Below are 14,653 nucleotides of genomic sequence, written 5' to 3'. Positions count from 1 at the left end.
TTTAGACCTGTAAATTTGGGTTTGATTAATAGGACTGTGTGCATCCTGCTGCAGCAGTCCAGCTTGTGCTGGTGACAGTGCAGGCAGGAAATATTCTACCAATAATTCAGGTAAAGCACGTTTTTCATGGTGTTTTTTTGCAAACTCAGCATTATTACGCATCAAAGGGTGTTCAGGTGATGTCTTGAAATATATCTTGTGTCCTCCTGAAGGGCAGAGGACTGTGACACAAAAAAAAAAAAAAAAATTAATGCATTCTTTTCCAGAGCAGTCATTGCACATCTGCCTATCCAGTGCCGTGCATTAAGTTGGCTGAAATTGAAAGCTCAGATAGGAGCTGCTCTCAAAATATTTCTCAGGAATATTTTTCATTAGCTTGTATCATTACATGCACAATCCCTTCTTCACCCTCACACCATCAGGATTTCTTTCACACATGAGGGGGGTGAAGGAATTTATCTGAATTAGAATCTATGCAAAGATATCTTTAAAAGCGTCTCTAACGGAGGATATTTTCCTTTTAGAAGCCATGAAGGGGAGGTGTATGCAGAGTGACTAAGACAGCCAATTAATATGTTATATAAACAGCAAGCACCACTAAAAAAAAGGAGAGAGAGAGAGAGAGAAAAATGAGATATTTGGGGTGGGGAAGGAAGGGGGCAGGGAGGTTGTAAGTATAAAGTCTTTGCCTTAGGACTTGTCTTCAGTTACAGAGCCAGACTCACATGACTGGAGCTTGGTTTGATGTGGTAATGAAGCATTGATCACAGCAAAAAGATGAAATGGCCTTTGCTCATTCATTATTTTTATCTTCTAGCTGTGGAAGACAGAAAATTGTTCATAGGAATGGTTTCGAAGAAGTGTAATGAGAATGATATCAGGGTGATGTTTTCTCCGTTCGGCCAGATAGAAGAATGCCGAATCCTTCGGGGACCAGATGGGCTGAGCCGAGGTGAGTGTGCAGCCTGTAAAGTCTCTTTCCTTAAGTGCTAATTGGGAGCTTTATGTCACAGCCGAGGTAGGCAGAGCTACTGTCTGCAGCCAGAGGTTACTCTGTAATACGTCCCACGTGATGAAGGTATCCACATGAACTTTTCACAGTGACTGAAATTATCACCTTTTATTTCCAGTGTCAGAAAGGTCTCGGTGCCAACATATTAACTTGTGTTATCGCCCTGTTTGTCAGCTGGAAAGGTTCCTTTGCACCCTGAGAAAACACCCTCAGTTTTCTGCTCTCACAAAATCAAAGTTGCTCCCCTGACCCCATTTCTGCTTTGTAGCACAAGGCCAAAAAAAAAAAAAAAAAGGACAGGACTGTAAATGACTGCTTGAGGGCATGAAGGGTGATGGGAACTGGCCCTCGTTGTAGCACTATCTTCTCCATTCCTGTGTTTTCTGTAACTCTATGCAAAACATAGGTCTGCTGTAAGTGAGAAACAAAGAGGTTAGCTTGGACCTGAGAGCTTTGCCTGGACAAAAGTTTGTAAAAAGAGTTTTTAAATCGTGTACCCCTACCAAAAAAAAACTACCCAAAAAACAGGGCAGAGGTGTTAAGCATCACCATCAAGAGTGGTCAAGTGGCCAACCTGAACTTGGAAATTAAATGCTGCGGAGATTTCAATAGCTAGTGATCCTTTTGAGTGCAAAAGTACCTTTTAGGGAAAGGCCTTCTGAAAACCTATTGAAAAAAAAAAGATGAATATATATTGATGATACAGACTGCATATTAACTCCATGGTATGTGGACTTGAATTTATTCTCAAAGCATGAGCGTTCTCAGAACACTGAGAACGGGGTTGCTGAGTAGGTAATAAAATAAGGATAGTCCTATCTCTCAGTGCAGGATCATGCTGTTGTAACCTGCCACAGCCATTTAATGGCACAGGGAGTAAAGTAATTTTAATTGTGGAGCTGTGAAAAACATCACATCTATAGGAAAAACAAATACATAGAAAGTACACAGTTTATGCATTTTATTACATTTTCAAAAGGCACAGAAAAGGCACCCACTTTGCGTATAGATTTAGATTTTTTTTCTTTACTTTTGGATCTTCTTGTTTCTACTAGGCAATAGGATCCACAGAATTTTGTGCAACAGTTTGTGCATGGGGGTTTCCACTTTCTATAAAACACCTATAAATTTCAGCAAAGGAAGTGCAGGTATTCCTATATATCATGGCACTGCTTGAAAGCACATACTATACTACTTCTCAACAATAAGGACTTGTTGAAAAGCCATTCTTACAATAAATAGGAAGCCCTAAGAAAATTATGCACTTACATTTATGCTTTGTGATCCCCAAATTTTTGGGGCTGGGATGCAGAAGTCCCTTCAGGCAAGGCGAGCCTCACAGTCAAGGCTTTTGCCTTGGGGAAGATTAGGGCACAGGTCTGCAGCTGGTTCCTGCAGCTCAATAAGGAATGTTTACTGATGGAGTGGAGTGTTGCCATTATCTTTCTAGACCCAACACTGAGGCAAAATAAGTATTTCTGATTTTCACTGATTTCATTGTGTGAGCAGCACAAGGAAGGGATGATGGAAGACACAAGTGGGAAAGGAGCTAATTAACTGCTGAAATAACAAGATCTGCACATCAGATGTTTTGAGCCCCCAAAAAAGATTTAATTGACTTGTCAGCATCACCCAACAAAGAAATGGATCTTTCCTGGGATCCGTAAAAATCCCACCGCATACTTGCTTTAATTCAACAGACTCAGTATAGTAGGAGCATAGAAAAGCTAATTATGAAATCCACCAGAGTAAGTGAGGTTGGTGGGGTGGTTTTGTTCTGCTGTGATCAGCAATCTCACAACAATCAGGAGCCGAAATTCCTAAGCCACGTCTCCAAGGCATCAGGCAGGGCAGTGCTGTGTGCTGGCCAGCACAGCTGTACAGTTAATGTGCTGTTCTCTCCTGCTGGAGACTGAAGATCTCAGTCCAGGTAGGTCACACACCAGTAACCACAGCAGAGCTGCATCCTCTGTGCCGCTCGGGTTCATTTCGGTCACAATCACGACTGATATTCTATCATGCCCTCATGCCTTATGCCTTGTTAAACTCGAATTGCTTTCTACACACCCATGTTCACACTTCAAAATGGGTTCAGCTGCGCCAACCAGGTTTTCAGGCAGATTTTTATCAGCTTCACAAAACCACCACTCCATGAGAGAAGGCAGAGTGTTGTGAAAATGGTTGGTATTGCAGTTGAAATGAAAAGTGCTGAGGGACATCTGCAGAGGAGGGAGCTTGACTGAAAAAGCACAAGGTGAAAAACTGCTTCAGGAGGGAGAATTTACACTGTTAAATCTGTGTAAAGAGTTCCAGTCCTTAATGAGTTTTAATTCATGTTACCATTTCCAAGATGTTAACTCCCTTTGCCACAAGCATAATTTATTTTCACATCACCCATCCAGATGTGTTCCCTTCCTAGACACAGAGGGGTGAATGAAAAATAGTCACTGTCTGAGGAAAACCCTAACCTTGCCATGCCAGAGCCTTCAGGAGCTCAGTTCAGTGCTCACAACAGTGAGATGGAAATGTGATCATGTAAACTCTGTTTGGTATCTCTAATTGCCAAGCAAGTACACCTCATGGTATCTCAGATGAAAAAAGCTTGAACAGTATCTTCCTTGGTATTTATGCCAGTTTTCAAGCTTTCTTAAAGGGTTTAGGCAAATAATCTGTATTACCAGCAGATAGTTGCAAGGAATAGCTCCAGGTTACATGGCTCAGTAAAACAGTTTTGGTTTACTCTGGGTTTGGGTTTGGGTTTTTTTTATTTATTAAAAACTAAAAAGGTTTTGGTTGACTTTTATTTTAGCCCATCTACACTACATCTGCAACTTTTACCACTGGGAGGGTAACAGTCTGCTGTCAACTCATAGGCAGGATTTAGGGTTGTATTGTACCACATGGGCTCCAGTAGCAAGGAGAAATCCCATCAAGGGAAAATGTAACACTTTGTGATGAATGTGATACAAGTGCTGAGATAAAGGGAGAGCAGGAGCTCATTGTTTCTATTGTAGTTCCTAACCAAGAGTTGACAGAACTTTAATAAAGTCACACCCATTGCTGTCACTACTCATAATGGACCATCACATTTTCCACCCCAAATTCCTATTGTCAGCCCTTTGAAACTCAGCTCTAAAATGAGGCTAATGTGATGATACAGAGTTCCAGTGGTGGAGCAGTGTATTTTAAAGAAACTGAGATTTATTTTTTTTTGGCTGAGTCATGTTTTCCCCATCATTACTCACTCCTGCATCTAAGAAATAACCATTGTTTATACCTGTAATTTGCTATATTTCAATCAGCTACAAGAATAGGCAGCAACCATAAGGCATTGCCTTCCAAAGGCTCTGGGATAGTCCCTGTGAAATTAGCTGGCTGGCAGCAAGTAATTCCTAGCTGTGAAAGGTATTAAAAAATAAAAATATCCTGTTGGCTGTAGAGATAAAGAACCCAGGGACCCAACAGCCACAGAGGCTGGCTGCCTCTTGAGCAGGGTTCATGGGACTATCTAAAGAAGCTTGCCACTTCCTGTACAATATTCATTATTCAGAGAGAAGGATTCAGCCTGCAGGGTTGTTTAATCCAGCACTTTTTCTGAAGAGCTAAATATGCTTTACAAAAATTCATGATTGTGATATCATGTGCTAAGCTTCATTATCGTGAAAAAGTAGAAGTGAACTGCCTCAGATGATTAAGATTTTAAATCACTTATTGTAAATGGCTTAAGGAAACTTTCAGACCTCCTGACTCCCTGCACTATGTAATGTCTACACGACCACAGATGCCAACACGGACAGCCAGGCAATGAGAGCTGGAGTGCAAAAATAGCCAGAAATCCCCAAGTTTGATTTGTAGCTGTGTAGCTGTGCCACTGATGTGCTGTATTGACCATAGGTGAGTTGGTCACTCATCATCTCTGTTATCCTGTTGCTTAAAATAAGGGTAGTGATGCTCCTCTGCCTTTGTAAAATGCTTTTTTTAAATCAGTGGATCAATATCTCTGTATCACTCTAGGAATTATTACCATCCGTAATGATGATAAAAAAAATCCTGTTATCCTTATCACAGGAGCACCACATAGCAAATTATTCTGCTGTATTGCTAAGTGCAGATTTATATATCAGATACCAGAAAGAAGTCAACTGGGTTAATAGCATGCACTGAAAAAACCTGCTAATAACATGTAGAGAGGGTTGGATATACCATGAAAATTGTGAGAAAGCTCAAAATGCATTTTTCTGCATCTTCTAGGCTCCTAATTGTATGATTTTTTAACAAAACATCACCAGGCACATGGGACAAGTAAACATTTCTGCAGACATTGATTACAGGGATTGTTTTTCTCATTCCTTCTTTGCTTTAAGAGCAGGTTAGAAACAGAATAGCGAGATACACCATGGTGAGGCAATTTAATTTCTTGAAAATCCATTCAGAACTTTCAGATTCAAGGGTTTTCTTGACGAATTAGTAAAAGAAAATTAGTATTTGCATCACAATTAATTGCAGGGAAGGATAGGTGAGGGACTTTTATGCTGGGGTTTTCTTTCCTCTGGATATTTACTGCTCCTTTCTGAGCTAAAGTAATACCAAGTGCCAGCTGTGGGAACACCCTAGATTAGGGGCTGCCTTCTTAATTGTGTATCAGTAAGTGATGGGAAGCAAGGACATAGAAATGCTGTGTTTTCAATAGCTCTTCAAAAGCACCTCTGTGCCTTATGCCTTTTGCTGCAATGTGGTAACATTTTCATTTTTTCCAATCATGATGGCACATTTAATTTTGTTTTCCCTTGCTGAAACTCTTTTGCAGCTGGGAGGGAAGCAACACATCCAACTGACCAATGTCTCTGCTGGCCTTTGGCCAGTAACTACATCTCAGATTTCCATTACTGCAGTTTTGCAGCAATCTCTCCCAAGAGGCAGTCCTGAAATGAAATAATTTGCAAGAGGGTTTATTCCAACAGATCATCGAGGCACAGTTAGAGAACACAGTCTTTGGTACCCATTTAATTCTGGGTTTGTGTAAATTCCTCTTACTGAAGTCTGTACTTTGCAGGGTGGGTAATTGAATGTCCAATTAGAAATGCTTCGAGGGAACCATGAACTTCAGGAAATTTAAAATCTACAATCTGTCATCCAGTCAATAGTCAAATCAGTAGAGCTGAAGAGCTGAGACACAGTTACAGGATGTGCCTCTTGTTACATTTATATGCCTGATATGCATAAACCTAAGAGCTTCTCTGTGGCTTTTTCAAATTATTTTCTTTAGAGTGAATTGTTGCACTTGGTCTCAGACCTGTCATTGTGTGTCTTAGGTAATATTTAGCAACCAGATATCACTATGGTAAACAATTTGATGTACAATTTAGTTTGCAGATGAAATGTTTTTTATCCACCAAAACAGATTTTTGTGTGATGTCTTCATTAGAAGGCTGTTTTCCAGGATGCTCCTTCCTTCAGACTGGGCTGTATTAGCACAGGAAAGGAAAAGGAAAAGTCTACTTTGCAATCTCATCTAGAAACATTTTAACCCAACTAGAGCTTATTTTTATCACACTTCAATTTCCATAGCTTTTTATTCAAGCCTTATCTTTTCCTTAAAGAGAAGCTTTCATCTCAGAGGATCCCAACTACTCCTTGCAGGAATATTTGTCAGCTTTTCACTTGTGTTTCTTTACAGAAATTGAAGAAAAATTTGTTCACAGTATACTGGGAAGCTGTGGTGCAACCATTACAGCTCCATCTGCTCAGCCAGCACTCGCAGCACTGCGCTTGCTTGGGTGGCTTTGAAAATCTCTTGGGTCTTCTTCTGTGTCAAAACCCTGGTTTTAGACTTCCAAACAATGTCTCTGCATTTTGCATCTCCCTTTGGCTTCACTTTAAAACCTCTGGTAGACCATGGTGGTTTCATGAGGGAGGTTTCTTGTGTAGGTATGAACCTTACCTGAAGCTCCCATACGTAAACATGTTCTCCTTCACTTGCAGCTTGCAGGTGTTGATGTTGTGTTAGGCTGGGCAAAAAGTCCTGACTGAATGTTTCTCAACACTTCTAGAAAAACCTGAGATGAGAAGAATCACATGAAGCAGGAGCTGAAATGGGGCAGAGCTGAGCTTTTTACAATATTTCAAATATTCAGTCACTCAAGAAGCAAGCCCTAGATTTGAGATCAAGGAGGAGGCCAGGATCAAGGAGGAGGCCTATCACATTTGACTGCTTTTTCAGAATTCTCTTTCAGTTTGTGGTGGGAGAGGGGTAAGGAGTAACCCTGTGAGTTTAGCTGTTCTCTCAGCCAATGTGGCAGATGTGATAATGGGCTCAAAAATTTCTCTCATGCCAGGGCTGGGTGCCTTACTCCAATTCTGCCTGCAGAAGGAAATTATTTCCAGCAGCCCTTTCCCAGTCACTCATTTATCTGCTGTAGGGGGTGAGAAGACAGCCTTGGAGAAGCAGCTAAAATTCTTAGATCTTCTCTCTCCCTCCTCTTTTCCTTCTGTCACTGATTCCTGATATTTTGAAACCAGAGCTGATAAATAAGTGCAAGGTGTCTTGTAGGTTGGCTGTTTTTACAAAACAATCTATTTTTTGGTGTAGCTAGGTAGCTGGTTGTACAAACTTAAGTTATTTCAAGCCACTAGGTATAGAAATATCCCTCTCTCCATATTTTCCCTCCCAGAGAGCTCCACAGCTCCAGTAAGAAGGGAATAATTGAATATCAGGACTCGGTGGGGTAGAACAGAAATAGTTTGCTTGTAGCTGTGGGTTGGGAAGACCTCGTTCCATGGCATGCCAATCAATGCCATGTTTCATAGGATGAGGTAAGAGGCCATGGAGATCTTTCTTGTTTCCTTGCACCACAAGGCATGAAATCTGATTAGTCCTATCCTCTTCTAATTGTGATTTACAGTCCTAAAGCCGGCAGTGTGTTCCCAAAAGACCACCTGCACCCATGTGACACAGTGAGGGAGAGAGTGCTGGAAAGGCTTTTCCCAACCCTTCAGAAACATAAAGAAATAAATCCAGTGTCCTTGGACACCAACTTCTGATTAAATTCTAGGTGCCCAACTAAACCATCTTCCTCCAGTGCATATGTGCCCCAAGGACAATCAAGGTCCTGTCATTGACCATGGCAGTAAATACAAGCATTTCAGAACAGCTTTTTCTGAACATCTAAAATATAAATGCAAAGTGATTGAGTTAAACAGACCAAATCCTATGACATAGGCTAAGCTCCCATCCAGTGTGGCAATCTGGTCATGAAGGAAAGGAGTCCATAGTTCACACATAATAAAATAGATATGATCCCATATTCCATGCACAATAAAATATATATGCACACATAATAAATGTACAAATGTTGTGTGTGAAGTGTCCAGGTTTGGTAGCTGAAAAATAACCCTTGAATGTGAATACACGTAGCAATGTCTGGAAGGATGGCTAAATTAACAAATGTTTAACTGGGGCACTTGATGGCAACCTCTTAAAGTCTCAAATAATTTAGAAATAACATTGTCTACTGAATTTTGGCCATGTGTTTGAGGTAAATTGGAAATTTACTATGGAAATAGCCACTGTCTATCGGTGGGAAATGGCCTGCTGAATGGAGATAACAAGGGGACTTAACCTTGTAGCCTCTGGCTGGCAAACCCTAATTAAAATGCAGCCCCATCCTCTCCGTGGAATGCTGCTTCCAAATGCTCATATTCAAGCTGCATAACCTCATTCATCAGGCATTCCCCTTGCCCAAAGAACAAGTTTCTTTCAAATTGGTACAGAGATCTGCTACAAAGGTCTTTTTGCTCTGTGACAAAGGCAACGACACCCATGCAAATGGTTTTGGGCTGAGGAGTGAGGAGGAAGGCTTTGCAGTGGTGTTGGGCACTGAAAGTACCCAGCAGCTGAGCCCTGTGGTTGAAGAGAGAGAAAGCTTAAGGGAGGGAAGGGGCAGTCTGCTTTATCTTGAGAGGAATGCAGCCTTATTTCTCTGCTGATTCACATTTCTTTTGAGACCTGCTAATTGCAACATCTCTCAGTAAGTTACTTACAGCAGAACTGCTGGGGAGAAATTGTGATAAATGCATAAACTGTGTCTTACTGATTTTTGTTGACATTTTACATGCTTCTCATGTATTTGAAACCTCCATTCAGTAATTGTCACTATAGTACACACTCCTGGATAGTGAGAACCAAAGACGTGAATGAAGCAGTTCTTGACCATTATCAACAATATTATTCAAGGCTCTGCATGGGGTTCCTTGCCTGCCCTCCAGTATACCTCTATTTGTGCTCGTCCCCCACTGAATTTGCAAGACAAGAAAAGAATAATGCTAATGACAGAAATGGTATTAAGAGAGATTACTTTGAGAATGATGGTAAATTTGGGCCTCTTTCATTTTAGTGCACAGCAGCAATATGGAATATAGGAAAAGTACTGTAGATTATTTACCCTTCTACTGCACGTTTTGTCTAGATTGCTGTACAAAAAGCTGGTTTGTTACATCATATTCTTTGACAGAAATATGTTGCTGAACAAGACTAGTATAGCATTATGTAGTGTGGCTAAAGAGTAGTGAGACATCATGAGCTGTTTTGTTACCTAAGAAATACAGAAATTCACAATGCTGTGGTGAAGTTTGGGTAAAAAAATTTTGATTTCTGATTTTATGATGCTCATCTTTCAGTCAGAGCTACATAAGCCAGCTTAGGTTCTTTTGAATCAAGGGCTTTTACATTAAAGAGAAAAAAAAATACCGCATGATGCAAAAATGCATTGACTTTATTTTCATGACTAGATGTAGTGCTTTTGGGTAATGATCAGGCATTGCTTTCTCTTACTGTTGTTTGATTAAAATGTGAATACAGTCTTGACTTGATAATCTTACCAGGTACACACAGAGCTAAAAAGAAAAGGTATTCTATGCCTCAAATTGATTTGCATAAACCAAACAATCTGTTGCTTGCTGGATTGCAAAATGGTTTATTTTGCCCATTGGCCACAGGGGCAACAATATTGTATTTTTGATGCCAGAATGTAGCTTTCATGCATTAGCTCTAAAATGACAATATGCTTTAGCCTCTCAGTGCTTAGATCTGCTTCATTTGGAAATCTTTTAAGTAGTAATAATAATAATGTTTTGAGGAAATTGAGTGGAACACTAAATTATTCTCTGAAACCTAAGTTCAAACTGTGCAAGGCTAAGGGAGCTGAAAATCAATGCACTTTTAAAGTCATTAGAGATCACAAGTGAAATAAGTCTGTGTTGCTTTAGCTAAGCTTTTAGTGTGCCATGGTATTATTACAAAATCAGCCTGAATCTGCATTAATTTCACAGTCTTTTTCTTTAAGATGCCCAAGGGTGCATGAAGAATAAAATGTAAATCTCAGGAGGCAATGTTTTTATTAGCCAAAAGGGCAGTGAGTCATGCACTGAAAACGTTGACCTGCACCATGCCCAGTGCAGGTATGGCTGACAATACTAAAAGGGTGGAAAAATAGCCCAGGCATTAGCCTACTGGCTTTTCATTATGATTTTAAAGGCTGAAGAGGGGGAAAAAAAAAGTGATTTTTTCAGTTATTCATGCACATAGCTTCAGAATTGTTCAAGCTGGCAGTAGCTTTCATGGATCAAAGAATTATACTTGTACCTAGAACTCAGAGAAACAAGTACCATATGGATTTTTATTTTTAAAATGTTATTTTCTTAAATGTTGAGATTCCACCTACATTACTGAATTTTGTCTGGGTCTTTCACAAATAGTCACAGGATGCACAGTGGTGTTTTTCTCATTCTTATTTGTATGATACTTCTTGGTGCATCACAGTAATTTGTGATGTTATGGACCCCTTTATTAAATTCTCAGTTCAGCTGTCAGTGATGCCGACATTTATTCACTATCCACAGTTTACCTACACAAAAGCCAGAGCAAGCAATTGTTAATGCATGGTCTGAATAGATTTAACTATGCAATCCAAAGGCTACATAAAAGCCTTATTTATTTCAAACCCTGTGGCTAAAGAACAAAAACAGTAACAAAACAGAACAAACAAATTTAAAAAAAGAAAAACAAAACAAGGCAAACAAAAAATTGAATAAAAACCCTTCTTGTCACCCATCTCCACCTAATTTTTTTTTCTTTCATCTATGGTCAGATTAGCAAGTCAGCACTGTCAATAAATAAACTAGAGAAGTTGTTTATTTTTATGTACTACTGAGAACAGTGTCGTCTTGTGGCCGTTCTCGTAGACTGTGTTGGTTTAACAAGCGTCCAACCCTTTTGTCTTGTTGTTTTTTGTCTTTCCTGCTCCCTGTCCCCTTGTTCCCACAGGCTGTGCGTTTGTCACATTTTCTACAAGGGCAATGGCACAGAATGCAATCAAAGCCATGCACCAGTCTCAGACCATGGAGGTACAGTACTGTATCATTTGCCCTTTCTTTGTTTTCTTTGTGCAAATGATTGCGAATGGTAAAGCCATGCTCTCCTGGATCAGATCAGACACATGACAATCACAGATTTAAATTTTTTACCAGCTCACTCTACCTGTCTTTGTGAAGCTTTATTTTTCTCAATCACCTAAAAGAGCTCAATAAGGCTGCTGTGTGGTATCCAAACACAGCTCTCAGTCCTGTTTTCAGTGGCATTCAGCAGAAAATAAAAATGCTGTGAATACCACTCCTCAGTCGTACTCAGAGTATCTCTGAAGAATAAATTACCTCTATTTTTAGCATATGGTCCCCCTAAGAAAAATCTTAGTTTCTTTTAAATAGATTTCTAAGTGTCGTGGTTTGCACTGCTCTGAGAAAAAGCTTAAGAGATTTAACATGGCCACACTGAGTTACTAGTGCATGTGTTTTTCTGCAAATAGAATCTCTTTTTAAGTTAATATTATTTCGCCTTCTTCATGTAGCCAATAAAAATGCTAATGATGACAGAGCATATCGGATTGTGGCACTTCCTGCAGAGCACCATCGTGGCTGGCCCCTCACAAGCAACACTCTTCATTCCCTTCCAAACTGCCTCTGTGGCCTTGTATTTTATCATGATGAGCAGCTCAAAACTTTAAACCGGTTCACTCGATGTGACTTCAGCTGCTGGCTAACGATCTGGTCATTGGAGTGGTTATTGAATGCCACAGCTTGTCTGGCAATCTCAAAACTTTTTTCAGTCTGTGATTTTTGTCATGGTCTTTCAGAATTTTGCACAAAAAACCGCACAAGTATGAAATCTTTACTTACTCTGGATCTTCTAGCTTATCATTGGAGAGTGCATGTTATACTGTATTATGTATACTGTATCTTCGTGTAGTGATGATTTTTCTCAGAGGTGGCATTGATGTTATGTGCACTTGTTTCTTTTTTTTTTTTTTTTTTTTATTTCTTTTTACACCAGGACCTTTCAATTTTATTTATTTTTTTTTCTCTCAGTGATTTTCCTTTGCAATGCTCTAGTCTCCCAAAGCATGCTGGGTGCTAAACAATCATTATTGCGTCATGTCGTTGAGCTGCTTTGTATAATGAGCCAAGGGGGGACACCAGGGGTGGGAGGGTGGACAGAGGACAAGGAGAAGAAGATAAAATTCAAGCCAGTGCATGAAAATGTCACTAACTGTTTCCTGTATAGTACAAGTAATGATATCAGCATTGCAAAGCTGTTGTCTTTCCAAACATCACGTTTGAATTTGGTTGAGCTTCTTTTATAATCAATGTGTTTTCTTTTCAGTGCAATGCATTTTTAGACCCTGGGTATACAGTTTTAGTTGAGAATCTGCCAATGAGATGAGAACAAATGAAATTATCTTTACTAGAAAGCTGCTGTTATACATTCTATGCAGTCTGATAGTATATTGTGAAAAAACTGCCACTTTGAGTGTCTGCAATAATACCTGTAGTAATTTGTCTGCCGTGCACTGCACCATTAATTCAGATCTATATGTTTGCTGGGTTTGATTCCAAGTAAAAAGGAAATGTTTATTGGTAATACTGTGTTTTACCTATATTTTCCACGTGTTTTAATGCATTTTTCCATCTAGCAAAATGAATTTTACACAGCTCTACTTCCGAAGATGGTAAAATAAAGACGTAACACCTCCCAGACAAATTATCCCACTCCTCTGTTGTATGCAGCACTCCAAAAGGGGCTGCATTTGGACAGGATTCTCTTAATGAGATTAGTTCTGTAGAATAGTTACTCTTGGTTCAAAATCCTTTTCAACACCTATAGAGACATCATCAATGAGATCCCCAAACTGGCAAGGCAATTCCAAATATTTTGCCCTTTGAACATCTGGGTCTTTGCATCAGTTGGGCTTAGGCTGAGTCCCTTCTTGGAAAGAAGCCATGCACCCTCCCTCTCCATGGAGGAGGGACTCAACCTGACCACAAAAAAATATGAAAGCAGCACCAGCTGTTGGGAAGAAAATGGCACTGAGTGGCATGGAAATATTAAGCAATTGAATGAGGAAGGGAGATGCACCTTGTGTTTGTGCTGGAAGCTTTCCCTCAAGCTAGGAAATAGAAGTATGTAAAACAAGAATCACCCCTTAGGCAAAAAAAAAAAAAAATTTGCTGACTTTTGCCGATACTCTTCTAGTGAAAAGTTAAATTGGGTTGACTAGTGTTACATGTCAAACCGCAGCCTGAAACAGACATCTTGGACACTTTGTTTTCATGTTATTTTGCAAACAAAAGTGGGCTTAGGGGAAGATACGCAGTACACAATTGCATTACAACCCGATTACTACAGATTTTTTTTCTCTTTTATTATTTTCAGTTCTTTAGCACACATCATTGACCAAGATGAATTTTCAAAGAGGGCTAAGAAAGAACAATGGGGTTGTTAAGTCCAGATGAATGTCTCTTAGAATAATGCATTCTCTTACTACTCTTTCCACCTGACTTACTGACCTGGTGAAATCAACTGATTTTTAAAATATAATTGCTGCTCTAAAGTGTTTGCTCTTCTATTTCTTTTCTATGGAGTTTTTTTGTTTGTTTGTTCAAGTCATTTAAATGCAGCACCAGTAGAAAACACTAATTTGTTATCATGGAGTAAATTTGATACAACAATAACAATCCTTTTCTCATATAGAGCCACTTGCTAGATATAATCTCAGTCTTCAGAATGTTTGTTTTCTTGAAAATGATGAAGTGATGAAATATAGAGCAGACAGTGAAAAAATGAATTATAGATTCATAAATTGCAGAGATATTGTTTTTATACAATTTACTGACATTTAAGCATTCATAAATATGTCAGCTGTAGTGTTGAATGCTGAACTACCAAAGTGAAAACCGAAATAACCATATAATATTTCTTCCTTTGATACTCATTTCTATTTCTTTGTAAATGTACTTGATTCTCCTGTACATCCAGGCAGAAGGCAGTAAGTTCCAGTTGTTCTTAGCCCAGCGTTACCAATAATGTTACTTGTATCTCATATAAGATAGAAACAGCTTGCTTTTTTTTTATTAGCAAAACCATAAAAATCTCTCTCACATTGTCTACCCCTTGGCTCCTTTTTCTTTCTTTTTTTTTTTTTTCTAAATGATCTTATTTTTAATATTAGTATAAAAATCACTAGAGAGAGGTAATTGTGTAACAAGCCGACTCCTTCATAATCTTTATTTGATTGCTGGAGTGTTATGGAT

General features: G+C 39.3%; 1 protein-coding gene across 8 annotated transcripts in view; it reads left to right on the top strand.

The window, feature by feature from the left end:
- The window catches only part of CELF2 (CUGBP Elav-like family member 2), a 376,192-nt gene that overhangs the window by 306,176 nt on the left and 55,363 nt on the right, over window positions 1-14,653 (top strand). For all 8 annotated transcript variants that reach the window (XM_041413436.1, XM_041413440.1, XM_041413441.1 and 5 more), the window contains 2 exons: window positions 818-952; window positions 11,334-11,413. In XM_041413436.1, coding sequence (XP_041269370.1) covers window positions 818-952; window positions 11,334-11,413 — 215 coding nt within the window. The remainder of the gene's footprint in view (window positions 1-817; window positions 953-11,333; window positions 11,414-14,653) is intronic.

Source organism: Onychostruthus taczanowskii, unplaced genomic scaffold (assembly GCF_017590055.1).
Source record: "Onychostruthus taczanowskii isolate IOZ18803 unplaced genomic scaffold, ASM1759005v1 scaffold41, whole genome shotgun sequence".
Classification (NCBI taxonomy): domain Eukaryota; kingdom Metazoa; phylum Chordata; class Aves; order Passeriformes; family Passeridae; genus Onychostruthus; species Onychostruthus taczanowskii.
Note: the sequence above shows the minus strand (reverse complement) of the source record. Positions and strands in the feature narration are given on the sequence as shown.